The sequence below is a fragment of the Furipterus horrens genome, unplaced genomic scaffold (assembly GCF_987537825.1).
Source record: "Furipterus horrens unplaced genomic scaffold, mFurHor1.1.pri manual_scaffold_4, whole genome shotgun sequence".
Lineage (NCBI taxonomy): Eukaryota > Metazoa > Chordata > Mammalia > Chiroptera > Furipteridae > Furipterus > Furipterus horrens.
The window spans coordinates 103,819,383-103,833,036 of record NW_028327174.1 but is presented as its reverse complement, the minus strand read 5'-3'; the positions used below and the strand labels follow the sequence as shown (position 1 = coordinate 103,833,036).

The 13,654-nt window shown below is 36.7% G+C and overlaps 1 protein-coding gene across 1 annotated transcript in view; it reads right to left on the bottom strand.

Annotated features, from left to right (window-relative positions):
• Positions 1–221: 221 nt before the first annotated feature.
• The window catches only part of UBE2N (ubiquitin conjugating enzyme E2 N), a 40,172-nt gene continuing 26,739 nt past the window's right edge, over positions 222–13,654 (bottom strand). Inside the window, exons 2-4 of the mRNA XM_090273883.1 lie at positions 1,948–2,194; positions 1,626–1,766; positions 222–951 (exon numbers count right to left, since the gene is read on the bottom strand). Coding sequence (XP_090130009.1) covers positions 911–951; positions 1,626–1,766; positions 1,948–2,194 — 429 coding nt within the window. The 3' untranslated portion in view covers positions 222–910. The remainder of the gene's footprint in view (positions 952–1,625; positions 1,767–1,947; positions 2,195–13,654) is intronic.

Here is a 13,654-nt window from a genome sequence, read left to right as displayed (position 1 = left end):
TTTAAGCACACTCAGGGCCAGCTTAAAAATACTCCATTCAGTGATATTATAATACAAATTTGCATCAGTGAAAATAAACTGGCATAATCCACCTCTTGCCATTCAACTGGTCAGATGGTGAAGACCAAAACAGAATGTTTCATCAGTTTTAATTTTTAAATACGATTGTCATATAGGGAAAATGAAATAAACACAGTAAAATAAACTGTACAAAGGCAAAGTAGAATAACAAAAAATATTTTACTAAAACATAGGATTTACAGAAGTTTCCAGACAAGCCATACAAAATGGTCACAAGCTTTTTCTTGAAGGGAGGATTCTACATTTGACAGCAAAGTCACAATGTTATTAGTGAGGGCTGCAATATTTGTTTAATGTTCCCATTTTGGTTCAAACAATCAAGCTTGTCCATCTACAGCGTCTAAATAAAGTTAGACTTGGCTAGAGAGCATATTCTAGAGAACTGGTTAGCTGCTTTTAACCAATGCAATTAGATCACCATAAAAGGGGGGAAAGGAGCCCATAAAATTAAAACTACCTCCCCCCTCAAAAAAATAAAATAAAATAAAGAAAAACACCCATACCCCTGCAGCTAACCCTGACAACTACCTTCATTCACAGTGCTTTATACTTAAAACCATGATGGGGGAAATGAATAAAAGCAGAGAGGGGCCACTGCTTTTAAACGTTTCACAACAATCCAGATGATACTTCTAGCCTCTGCTCATGCTTTATAACAGTGAATCAGGACAAGACAGATTTGCTAATGTGCATTTAATCACCAAAGGACTGAAGATGTTGGGCTTTTATTCTGTAATGTTTCTAAGACTGTGTCCATTAAATGCAAACAAAAAAGGAAGAAGTCTTGGCAGAACAGGAGAAGTGATGCACACTTGATGATCAGATCGATTTAAATATTATTCATGGCATATAGCCTAGTCCATGCTCTAGCTGTAGACAAAAACAAACATGCGATTATTATTTTACTTAGTTCAATGCATTACTTTTCAAGCTCTATAAAAAGTAGGCAAACACTATGAAGTTAATTATGGAAATGTCATGCTGTAATCTCTTAAATTCATGCCATTTTCCATAATATGGATCAGGGCAGAAAGACTGTCTATATGTCTAATTACCAAGAGATCTACAAAATTCAACAGAATGAAAAGAGTTGTCTCCTTTTGTCACCTTCATAATGCCCCTCACTAATTTTATTATAATCTGTAGAAGAGGCTTATTGATTTCAAATTCCATGGCTATATAGACTGATGTAATTTAATCAAATGGACTGCAAAAACAACAAAAGTTTTCCATTATCTTTATGTATTTGCTAGTTGAATGGTAGACACACAGTATCTGTTACATTGGGTGTGATTACACAGGAGTTCTCCAAGATCTACCAATTATATGTTGTCTTTAAATTTGGGGGTTCCTAGTAGGTCATGAGATGGAGCATGAAGATCTTTTGTTAAGAGATACTTATTTATATACTACAAGCAGGATCTGATTTATTCTTCTAAAAAAAGTTTTTTTTCTTATTAAGACTCTAAAAGAAGTTTCTAAAAGGTAGCAGAAACTTGTTTTGAGACGTGGAAGCGGTGTGAGAGAGACTGAATACTAAATACCTGTTTCTATGGCTTGGGCTTCGTTGGTCTTCCATTGCTCCGCTACATCATTTGCTAACGGATCATCTGGATTGGGAGCACTTAACAAAGCCTGGATCGATAGCAGAACTGTGCGGATCTGCAGTGCTGGGGACCACTTATCTATGAAGGCAACAGGCCCAGAATGATCAAACATGAAAAAAGCAGCCCCAGAACTGCTACATTTCCCTCCCACAGACCTCTGTGGTGTATAGATAAGGCACTTACAGATTCTCAATATGGAACACTCAAAAGAGAAAATGAAGGAATCTTAATAGCATATAATGATAAAGGTAACACTTACCTTTCAAAATATCTAAACATATTCTTCCCAACTTGTCTACATTAGGATGATAAATTTTGGTCATGAAACGTACTTTAGGTGCTGCCATCGGATATTCTTCTGGAAGAAATAGTTCAAGTTTAAAAGTCCCTCCCTCAAAGGGGGAATCCTGAGGGCCAGCAATGACCACATGAAAATAACGGGCGTTGCTCTCATCTGGTTCTGCTTTAATGCCGGGAACTGGTTCTGCCAGCAAACGCTGGGTTTCCTACAACAGAAAAACATAACACATTTGTGAAACAAATGTCATTTTGCTAAACACTTAAATAAAAATTAGAAAGTTCATCTCTTAAAATTGAACACAACTGAACCTCTCCAATCTCCTGATGTGGTTTATATGTAGCTTATGAAACACAAAGTTCAAAGAAAAAGCCATTTATTTAAATAATCACAGTCTGCTGAACACAACTGCAAGCAAATACAAGTGACATATACATTCCAGCTATGATGCCTACAAATATGTTGATGATAAATTAGGCTAATGAAACTGATTTTATAATAAGGAAGAAAAGAGGAAAGTGGTGGGAGGGGAGAGTAGGGAAGGGGTGGTGGGCACTAGGATTATTATACATAGCTAAGGCAAACTGCCTTCAAATCCAAGCTGTTAAAAAAAAGTAAAAAATTAATTTTAAAGCCACTGAAAATCTCCCCTCCTAATAAAGTCTAGAGAATCCACAGAACCATGCCAATTAAGTCTCTTTGACTGACTATGAGACTTAAAGGGACCCTTACTGCTCCCCAACTATCTTATTCTCTTTTCCATCTTTCTCCCTCTCTCCTAAAACACTAACATTCTTCCTCCTCTCTCTTCAAACCTCCATCTTCATCTTCATCCTCACTTTTGGCTGATGACTCTGCTTTCAATATTTCATGAGAAAACCAAAACTTCCTGAAGTTCCCACTGTAGCATTTGTACCTACCCACATCTGTGCTCTGCCTTTTCTCCTGTCACTATGGATAAAATGATTGTCACTCAGGGCTAAGGCCAACCTCTCCTCTTGAGCACTATATCTTAACTCCTCCTCATCTACTCAAGGATGCTGCTCTAGCATCTCTTTCCTGAATAAGTTTTCCCCTTTTTAGTGGCTCTTTCCCTAAATTGTACAAACTTGATGTAATTTTTTCCAATAAGAGAAGAATCTGACCTTGACCTGACACGCAACCCCCACCCCCCACCAACTATTGCCCTATGGCTTTGTTCCTCTTTGAAAGTTATCTATAAATACTTGTTTCTGATCTCTCTCCTCCCCTCCTATCTTGAACACAATTCTCCAATCAGGTTTAGCCACTAACCTGCTTGTTCAAGTCACTAATGATTTCCACATGGTTAAATCAAATGGCCAATGTTTAATCTTCATCTTACTTGACCTAAATGTAACATCTTACCCAGCTGGTCTGCCCTCCTCCTTGCAAGGCTTCATCCAGCTTTCTGTAGCCACACTCTCCAGGCTCTGTCTGGTAGCAACCTCCTAGGTGGTTCCTCCCTAATCTCCCCAATACCCTAATATTGAAATGTGCCAAGGCTCTGTCCTAGGGCTTCTTCTGTCCATACATTTCCATAGTGATCTCATCTAGCACAATGAATTTAAATACTGAATACACTCATGTACATGCTGAAGTCTCTCCAAAATCATATCCAGCACAGATCTCTACCTTGATCTCGTGCCTCTTCTATCCATAACTATCTGCTTGACAGCTCCTCTTGGATGTGTAATAACCATCCCAAACTCCTTAGCCTGACTGTCTACCCTAAACCTGCTTGTACCCTCAAAGCATTCCTCATGTCAGTTAACCTTAAATCCATCCTTCCAACTGATCCACCTTTTCCTTCACACCCTACATATCTAACCTGATCAGCAAATTTTGTTAGCTTGAACTTTGAAATCTACCCATGATTGGACTGCTTCTTACCACTCCACTGCTACATGTCTGATCCAAGTCACCTCCAGCTCTCACCTGGCATCCTGCAGTAGCCTCCTAACTTGTTCTCCCTGCTTCTGACCTTGCCCACCCCCTATCTGTATTCCACAGCCCCCAAGAGGCTTTATATAATCCTTTCACTCCACCCATCCATCTCTTACTCATCTTCAGCTGTCCTTTCCCACCCCATCCCCACCCCATCCACTTTGTTCCAGCCAGAGTAGCTTCTTTGTAGTTCTTCAACCTGCTAGGCACACTTCTCTCCCACAGCTTTCCCACTTGTCGTTTTGCCCAAAAGTCCCCTATGGCTCACTTCCTCAGATCCTAAGATTTTCATTCAAATCTGTTTTCTCAATGAAGTCTCCATAATTAAAACTGCAAATCCCATACTCTACCGTATCCTTACTCCCCTACTTCATTTCCACAGCACTACTAACACATTAAATATATCATTTAGATCAGAATGGAAGGGCCATAAAAGGAGAGATTTGTTATCGGCTTTATTTGTTATAGCCTAAGTATCTGAAAGAGTGCCTGGCACCATAGATGTTCAATAAATACTTGTTGAATTATAAATATATTTGTTATACAGAACAAAGAATAAACTCAGAATTTCATCTTCAACATTAAAGCAGTGTTATTCAAAGTAGGATGTACACTTCACAGGAAGAAAACAAAAGAATAATTTCAGGTTTGGAAACAGATAATCTAACTTTTATTTATAATTTATTTCTACCTGAAAAGTGTTAATAGTTAATATACAAACTGACAATAGTATATGTGTTGTATAAGTAATACATCTACAACATTTTGAATAGGTAAAGCGTAGCCAAATACATTTAGAACACTGCTATACCTAAGCGTTTAGGTATGAAAAACAATGAATGAGAATACTGTATTTACACTGCTTTCTTCTAAAAAAAAAAAAGAAAAAAAAATTATGCATCTTATACCATTTCATTCTACAGCCTACAGTGCATATACTAAAAAAAGATTTCTCTGTCAGCACAGCCACATACGGAAATAGTCATAAGATACAGATACAAAACCAACTCCTTCCTCAAAATGTGTTAAACCCATAACCATTTAAAGTTATGTGTTTAGTACTTTAATTCAAGACTAGATTTTATTTTAATTATGGCAATGCAAGGGCAAATGAAAAACAAAAATGCTGCAAACTACTTTCAGCAAAATGTTCTTTAGGTTCAGAGTAAAACATTTTTAGAGCATTAAAAAATCTCAAGAAGTAATAATGAAGCCTCTCCCATCTCAGAAAGTCCTCCAATATATATACTAAAACAAAAGAGGTTGGTGTTCATTTTTAGGAAAAAAGTGAAGATGTTACTTTTAGATGAACAGTAAGAGTAAAAGAATGAGAAGAGAATTGGATGCTAAAATTCCTTGAATTTTGACGTCTCCTCACCTCAATCCTCCTTTTGTTTTGCCTCAGGTCACCACAGTCACCATATTTTTAGAAAGCCATAAAGAGTAAGACTGGAAAAAAGATAAAGCTGAGATCCAAAAGCCCCAAAACACCACTCCCTGATTACACAAAATAGTAGCAGCAATATTCAAATCTATAAAAAGCTGCCAGAAGCCTCCAGGATCATATCCCAAAATAGCTTCAAAATTACTCTCACTCAGTACACAGAGACAGACACAGTATCCATTTCCTCATCTTCAGTTCACCCTCAAAATCAGATAAGTCTTTCTTTTAAAATGTACATATTAAACATATCATGTGGCCTGATCAAATTATTGGGTTGGCCAAAAAGTCTGTATGGTTTTTTCTGTAAAATAAAAATGTTTTCATTTTCACCAATAACTTTATTGATTTGGCTATTTTGAGTATGTCAGCTACCTCCTGCTATAGGCTTCTAGTGGGTAGAGACCAGTGGTGCTGCTAAACATCTTCCAATGCATGAGACAGCTCCACAGTGAAGGATTATTTAGCCGCAATGTCAGTAGTACCAAGAAACTTAGCAAACCACTTTTGACAAGTTTGATCAGTCACAGCACCGTTTCCACACTGAACACACCCTCTTTTGCATTGCAGGTGCTTTTTTACTTTTCCTGAAATAATAAAGCACAATATGCCGAAAATGTTGCATATCTTCTTTCATCTTCACTATTAAAATGGCTGCACAAAAATTCACCAATCTGATAAGTTTTTTTTTAAGGCATGCTGCTATGACAGCTGTCACAATACAGTCTAACAAAATTGTTCTGAATGAAGTTAAAGACCACTAGGCGCTACTAGAGCCATCCTACAAAAAAAACCAAATGAACTTTTGGCCAACCTACTATAAGATTTCATCAGAACACATTCTAGAACAAGCTTTTAGGTGTGGAAGATTTTCTGAAATAGTATGATATGCTCTCAAATTCTAATGGATTTTGATACAATGAAGAGGAGCATATTACCTGACTACATGGCACTGATTTTCCAAACAAACCCAAAGCATAAATTATGGGAGGAAAAGAATAAAATCCACAGCATATGGACGAGTCTCACCCACAGAAGTTGGTGTAGATTTTCCCATAAAAAGGCAACAACTAGGTAGGAAATAAAATCTTTCCTACCTGCTACTCTTCACACAAGGTTAACTGTGAAACACATTTTAGTCTTATACTACTCTTGGTAGAAAGACAGTGAAGTACAGTGTGATTTCTTTGACTCTAGAAGTAACGAGTTCGAATTCATACTGCATTGCTTAACTATTTCTGAGCAAGTAGTTTACATTGCTCTGAGTCTCAGCTTCCTCATCTATATAGTCAACATTACTTCTTATGCAAAGTTGCTGTGAAGAACAAATGAGATAACACTGTAAAAGGACTTGACAAATGGATCATATAAGAAAGCCATAATCATATACAACCAACTAAAAAAGAATGTAGGTTAAGAACAAAGCATAATAAGAAATCTCAAGATTTATTAAATAACAGTGTGTGTTTTAATGAAAACGGAGTAACCCTTAGTTGCATTTTGTGATCCTACTTGTTTAAAAGCAATTCTAGGACTGAATTCCAGGTAGAACTGAATAAGCCATGCAGAACAGAATGCATCATAGACAATGTTAAGGAAATCAGTTACAAAAAAGTAGGAAAGAAGAACACAGAATATGGATTTAAGTGGCAACAAGTTTCAAGGAAACTCAGCTTGCAGAATGTGTGTACAACAGTTCATATTTTAAAAAGAAATAAAACAGCAAACTGATCCGATTATCAATAGATTTATTGTGACTTGAAGTGCAAATCCCAGAATTACAACACAGTAAACTATAACACTTGGCATTCTGTCAACTAAACTCCATTAACTAGGACTTTTTCCCATTTTTAAGTTCATTAACAATTTGTGACCCTTCCTATCATATGAGGATACAATGAAAAATTTGTGACCCAGAAAAGCCCTCATCCAACGATGGTAGCACCAAGATCTCAGACTTCCAGCCACCAGGTCTATGAGAAATAAATTTCTGTTATCTGTTTAAAAACACACGCACACAAATTGTGATAGCTATGAAACAATGTAAGGTCTTATACATTATGTAGGGTAATGACTGAATTATGTATAGCTGGGGTCCCCAGTCTCTGGCTGCGGACTGGTACCAGACTAGTAATGGACTGGCACCAGTCTGGGCCTATTAGGAACCGGGCTACACAGCAAGAGGAGAGCTTGAATGTAATGCACTTAAATCATCCCAAAACCACCTCCTGCAACCTAGTCCATGGAAAAACTATCTTCCACAAAACCAGTTCCTAGTGCCAAAAAGGTTGGGGAACCACTTAATTTTACAGTGAAATTTTAGATAATAAATTAAACAGTAGTCTCAGAAAAAGAGTGGTAATGTGCGTGTAAGAAAACCTGGTCCAATTTGTAACTATATATATCCAACACATTGCTTGTATAAGCAGTTAGGTTTTTCTCCATTTCAAATATTCTCTGAGGAACAAAACTGCAATGTAAGACTAATAATACCAATTGTAGATCTTTTAGTTTCATCCTGCCCAAGAGCCATATGCTATATCCAATCAATAACTATTAATTTCATTATCACAAAAGTCTTATAAAATTGAGATGCTTCAATGATACCTACTCTGTCTACTACAACCTCTGTCACTACATCTTCTTTTGTCCTCACCAGAGGATATGCTTATTGATTTAGAAAGAGGGGAAGGGAGGGAGGGAAACATCAATGTGAGGGAAACACTGGTTATCTCTCCTACGAACAGGGAGTGAACCTGCGACCTTTCGGATTACAGGAAGATGCTACAACCAAGTGAGCCGCGCTGGCCAGGGCTGTTTCTAAACCTTTTAACTGATTCTAAAATATTAACAAATGGAGGCTCCTTTGGAGGGTTTACAAATAAAACAAAAGTCAGTTTTTCATTTTATACACAACCGTAAACTACTTGAAGGCATCTAGAAGTTCAACCTGTATATGTGAGTATTGTAAAAATATTATCAGTGGCGTTTTTGGGTGTCAGGCCCCTCACAGTTTAGCCCTGTGGTTTTTATCACACGGTTTTGCTTAGAAACATATTGTGCCTCATTATAGAACTGACTATGTATTTTAGTTGGGATTAGAAACAGAGTCAAAGTTGTGCTAAAATCCTAACTATACTGCTTACTTACAAATCATAAGGTCAGCTAACAGGTACACCATGATAAAAATGGTCAATGAATGCTTTCCTCTGGAACAGTGGTTCTCCACCTTCCTAATGCCGCGACCCTTTAATACACTTCCTCATGTTGTGGTGACCCCCAACCGTAACTAAAGCACAGTGATTAATCACAAAAACAATATGTAATTATATTATGTGTTTTCCGGTGGTCTTAGGTGACCCCTGTGAAAGGGTCGTTCGACCCCCAAAGGGGCGCGACCCACAGGCTGAGAACCGCTGCTCTAGAACCTACAGCAGTGCTGTCCAACACAAAATAATGCAAGCCACACTGAAAAGTAAAAAGGAACAGGTAACTCAAGATGGTATCATATAAAAATTGTTAATGATATATTTTACAATCCCTTTTCATACTAAGTCTTCAAAATCCAGTGTGTAATTTATACTTACAGCACATCAATTGGACCTAGCCACATTTCAACTTCTCAACAGCCACACAGGGCTAATAACTACTATATAGGACAGTTAAAACACAGACTAATCCTTTTACAATGATATTACTTAAAGATCATTAAGAATAATTTAACTTATTTCATATAGTAAAATTTGATAGAGAAACTTTAAGTATCACTGTTTTCCCCTCAAAAAATTCTACTCTAAAAGTAATGTCAGAACAGCTGAATCACTATAACGGGAATGTGTATAAGTGTTTTTGTTACAGTCACAAGACTGTATTTAAAAATGATTTGTATCAATTTCAGGAAAACTGCATGGACAAAAATTAATTAAAACAAGGCAACTTCATGATAAAATAAGGCTTAATCATTGAGGAATAATTTTAATATTTACAGTCCACACTACCCCCTAGTGGTCGTAATACATCATCTTCTTATTTCAACCCCATTTCCTTTGTAAATGAAAAAATTGACACTAGTAAGTTATTTTACCCTAAATCACTAACTTTTAAAAAACCGCTTATCCTCAAATCATATGAGAATAATAATTTTCAAGGCATACCTTCCTTTTTCTCCCTCCCACAGACTCAAACCTCATGATTTCTTAAGTGGCAGGCAGATTCAGAGAAGGAAAAAGGGAGGAACCTGTTTCAAAGTCTCTGAGTACACTAAGGACTACATCTTAGAAGATTTTAGATCAAGGTATCTCTTTGTTGAAATGCTTTATTTCCAGTTGAATTGACTAGGAGGAAAGTACTCTCTTTTCCAAGAGATGGGGTAGGTAGGATGACTTGGGCCAGAAATCTCTAAGTTCTAATTCCCCCCTCACCCCAGACTAGATCAATGCTCCTGTGAAGTACAGTGAAGAGAACAGTACAGAGACATGGAAGCCAGAGAGGGATTTCTAAAAGGCTAAGAATATCTAACCAAGTTGTTTCTCAGATGTGCATTAGTCTGGAAGAGTCTCCCCTGTACTTCCAGTTTACTGTGCATGACCACCACTCCTCTTACTATAGCACAGTTAATTGTTGGTTTACTTGTCAGACCCTAAACAACCAAATAATGAGAACTCCAGCTAGCATATGGTGGTGCTAAGTGCTAAATAAATGCTTGTTCAGTGAATAAATGTATACATACTTAGGTACCACACAGAGCTGATGAGGATTACTATCCCTGCTGTGTTAGTTGGTTAACTTCCACTCCAGGAATGGCATTTAAGATTATCCAATCACTAACAATGGACACAAATCTGAAAATGCTAACAAACTGTGCCTTAAACAAGGAAAATTGTTAGGATGGATTCCTTGATTGCCTAGTCTACCACTCACTCTCCAATTCTTCTGTCTCACTAAACACATCAGGTTATATTGCAGTCTTTTCCTTCCCCTCTTCCACCACTGGTTTATAAATTTCTTTACGTCAGGAACTCTATGCAATTATCAAGCACTATTTCAGATATGCAGAAAATCATGAGAAGCTCAAGTAACGATAAAAACAATGCTAAATACTGACTTAAGCGCTCTACATGTATCATTAACTCATCTAATCCTCATACCCATTTTATAAACAAGGAAAATGAGGAAGTAGGAGGATCACTTGAGAGTATAACTAAAGCTAGCAAGTGGCAGAGCCAAGATAGAAATTCAGGCTATTGGGCTCTATTCAGCCTGGCTTCAGAGCTTGTTTTCTTAATCTCAATGGGATGTACAAATAAAAATAAAAATAAAAAAACAGTAAATGTTTAGCGGGACAGTAAATAGCAAAGAAGTTAAGAAAGAGCCATTTTCAGTCCTTCATAAACATGATGAAGTACTTTATGAAAGAGGTCAATTAATTTAAGTCATAATGTCATTCCACACACACCCCCCTTTTCTTTTGGGACTACAACTGAAGTATACAGTCTTATTAAGGTAAGTGAAAGATTTTTTTTAATCTGCTTTATTTGATTGAAAATGGGTATATACCATTCTGACCTGGAATTATCATATCTATTATATGGTAAACCATTTCACCTATCTTTGATACCACATGAAATGATTATGCTCTGAAATGTTACTATGACTTTGAAATATGAATTTACTAACAAATGTTTATTAATCACTTATTTTGTACATGGCCTTGTGGTATCAAGTAACTCAAAGGAAAACAGTCCCTTATCCCAGGAATTCATTTCACTGTGAATATAAAGTATACATAAAAGTTGGTTTTTGCATAATATGTTTTAGAATGGGTATGTCAAGGTCTTAGAGAAGGTACAGGGTATGAGTTAGGAATGCTATATGAACAACAAACTAAATTGAGGGTATATTATGTTCTTATTTCTAAAGATAATTTAAAAGTTTCCTGGGAAGGTAAGGACTTTCTTTACATCTCCTTTTTTTTGTTTGTTTCTTTCAAAGATTTCTAAATATTGGGATCCCAGTTAAAGACAGTGTCAACTACTCTTTCATAACACAATCATGAAATTCCTGGTGGTAAACAACGTCTTTTGAATACCCAGGGCTGTAATTAGTAGACTCATGGAAGCTAAGTTTCTCCATTTTCTCACACTTCATAACCTGGACTTTCTTTAGCAGCAGCACAAAAAAATAAAAATAAGCTCTGAGTGATTTAAATAATGTCTTAGAACTCTGAATGAAGAGGGGACTTGGCTCAGTAACACTTTGAGAGTGCAGCTGTGCGAAGGTCCTTAAGGTACTGTTAACAAACCCACCAAAAAGTATTTTTAAAAAATACTGGCATATGTTAGATTCTGGGAGGAAGTATGTAACTCAGCAGAAAGGTCTTTTGTATTTATCCTGAGTGAAAATTAGAGAAATTTTTCAAATGCCTGCTTTTGTATGGTGTATACTAAAATTATGAGTGATGCATTAGCAAAAACCAGTGAATTTGTACTTTAAATAATCCAGATTGTGGGTTTCTTTCTTTCTTACAAGTTTAACTGGTTATTAAAAGTTTATAATTCATTTTAAGGCCCTATGTGTAATTCCAGTCATCTGTCTATAAATCTGTCTACTATCAAGCAATGAAAAAAATTCCTCCCCTCCTCTATGTTGGATTTGGGAACTTAATGTGAGAATTTGGAGTAACTGTTATAGAAAATAGAAAAACTTACCCATGGTCACATAGAAGCATAAGGCAAAAAGAAGTCTGAAATGAACGTTCATCATTTCTTTTGACCACCCTATAGCTAGAACACCCTTGTCTAGAAATAATACCCCTCCCTCCAACCTTTCTGCCCCACCCCCCTAGAAGCTTTAGTCTTATTTCCTCTCTTGTAGCTAAGCATGTGAGACCTAGGCTCAGGCAAAACCTGTGCATCAGGAGCTAAACTAAAACAGAATCCATTCTTGAGAGAATAGCAGTACGTAGTTACCTTACACAGCAACAGAGGAGGTTCTAGTGAAGCATCCTGTACTCAGCATCAGCAGTCACAATGCAGAGTGTGTTGCACAAAATTCCAGCAGTAAAGTCCACACTATGATGTGATTCTGAGCCTTATTTCTGGCTGCCTCTTTCTTTGGTGTTTCTTAAGATTGTGTGAGGTACCTAATAACTCAATATTATTTCTACTTATAAAGTTGGCTTCCACTGCTTGCTAAAAATACAAAGTCTAAAGCAGGTACATAAGAAAGTGAAGAAACAGAAAGAGTTAATAGTGTGGGGGGAGTGACAAGATTAGGAAACTAAATATCTTTGTGATTAAATGGGGTCAAAGGAGGAGAGCACTAAAGCCAGCTAACCTCTTTATCAAAGAACTTCTACCTAGTTTAAGAGACTTGAAAGAGGTAACCAACTAATTTCACCTTAGATCACTAACTTCAACTAGATGTACCTACTAGGAAAAAAAGTCAGAGCTAGGACATCTGAACGTAATCCCAATTCTAATTGTACCAATTTGTTATGCAACCATACAAATTCATTTACTTCCTCAGCCCTCTAAAATTTAGTCCCTTAAACATTTCAAAGGTCCTCTCTAGCACTAAAAGTGACTGAACATTACTGGAATGAGTTAAACCTAACTGCTATGTTTCTTTCTACTGGAAGAAGGTGCCCTTTTGTAACACTCTTTAAACTTCTAATTACTGTTCAATATTTTGCCTTTCTTGTTGAGCAGAGGAAAATTAGAATATTACAGTGTACTCCCAGCATCTATGCCAAGGTGCAATATCTAAATAAGGAAGAAATTTTTGCTAATGGTACCTGCATTTTCCTCAAGTTTTTTTTTTACCAGTTGATTACAGAAAAATATAAAATCTACTTAAAGTTAGTCATATTCCCAATAATCAAAATCTAGTTAACATTCTAGTATGTTTATATTTTGTTCTGATAAAGACAAAAGCCCTTAAAAAGTTTAATATTTTACATATTTTTCATTTACTTTGTCATTGCACTCTGCTTCCCTGGTTGCTTCATGGGTAAATGAATCAATGTGTTTTGCAGGCCATATGGCATAAGCAGGCACTTTTCCTGGCCTACAAGCTAGCGGCTACACTTTTACAGTTACCATGTACAAGTATTCCCTCACTTATCGCGGGTATTAAGTTCTAGACGCCCCCCCCCAACCCCCCGCAATAGGTGAAAATCCGCAAAGTAGGAACCTTACATTTATTTTAGTATTTATATATACATACTGTATTACTTCTTCAGTCCTCTTCCTTGCTCACTAA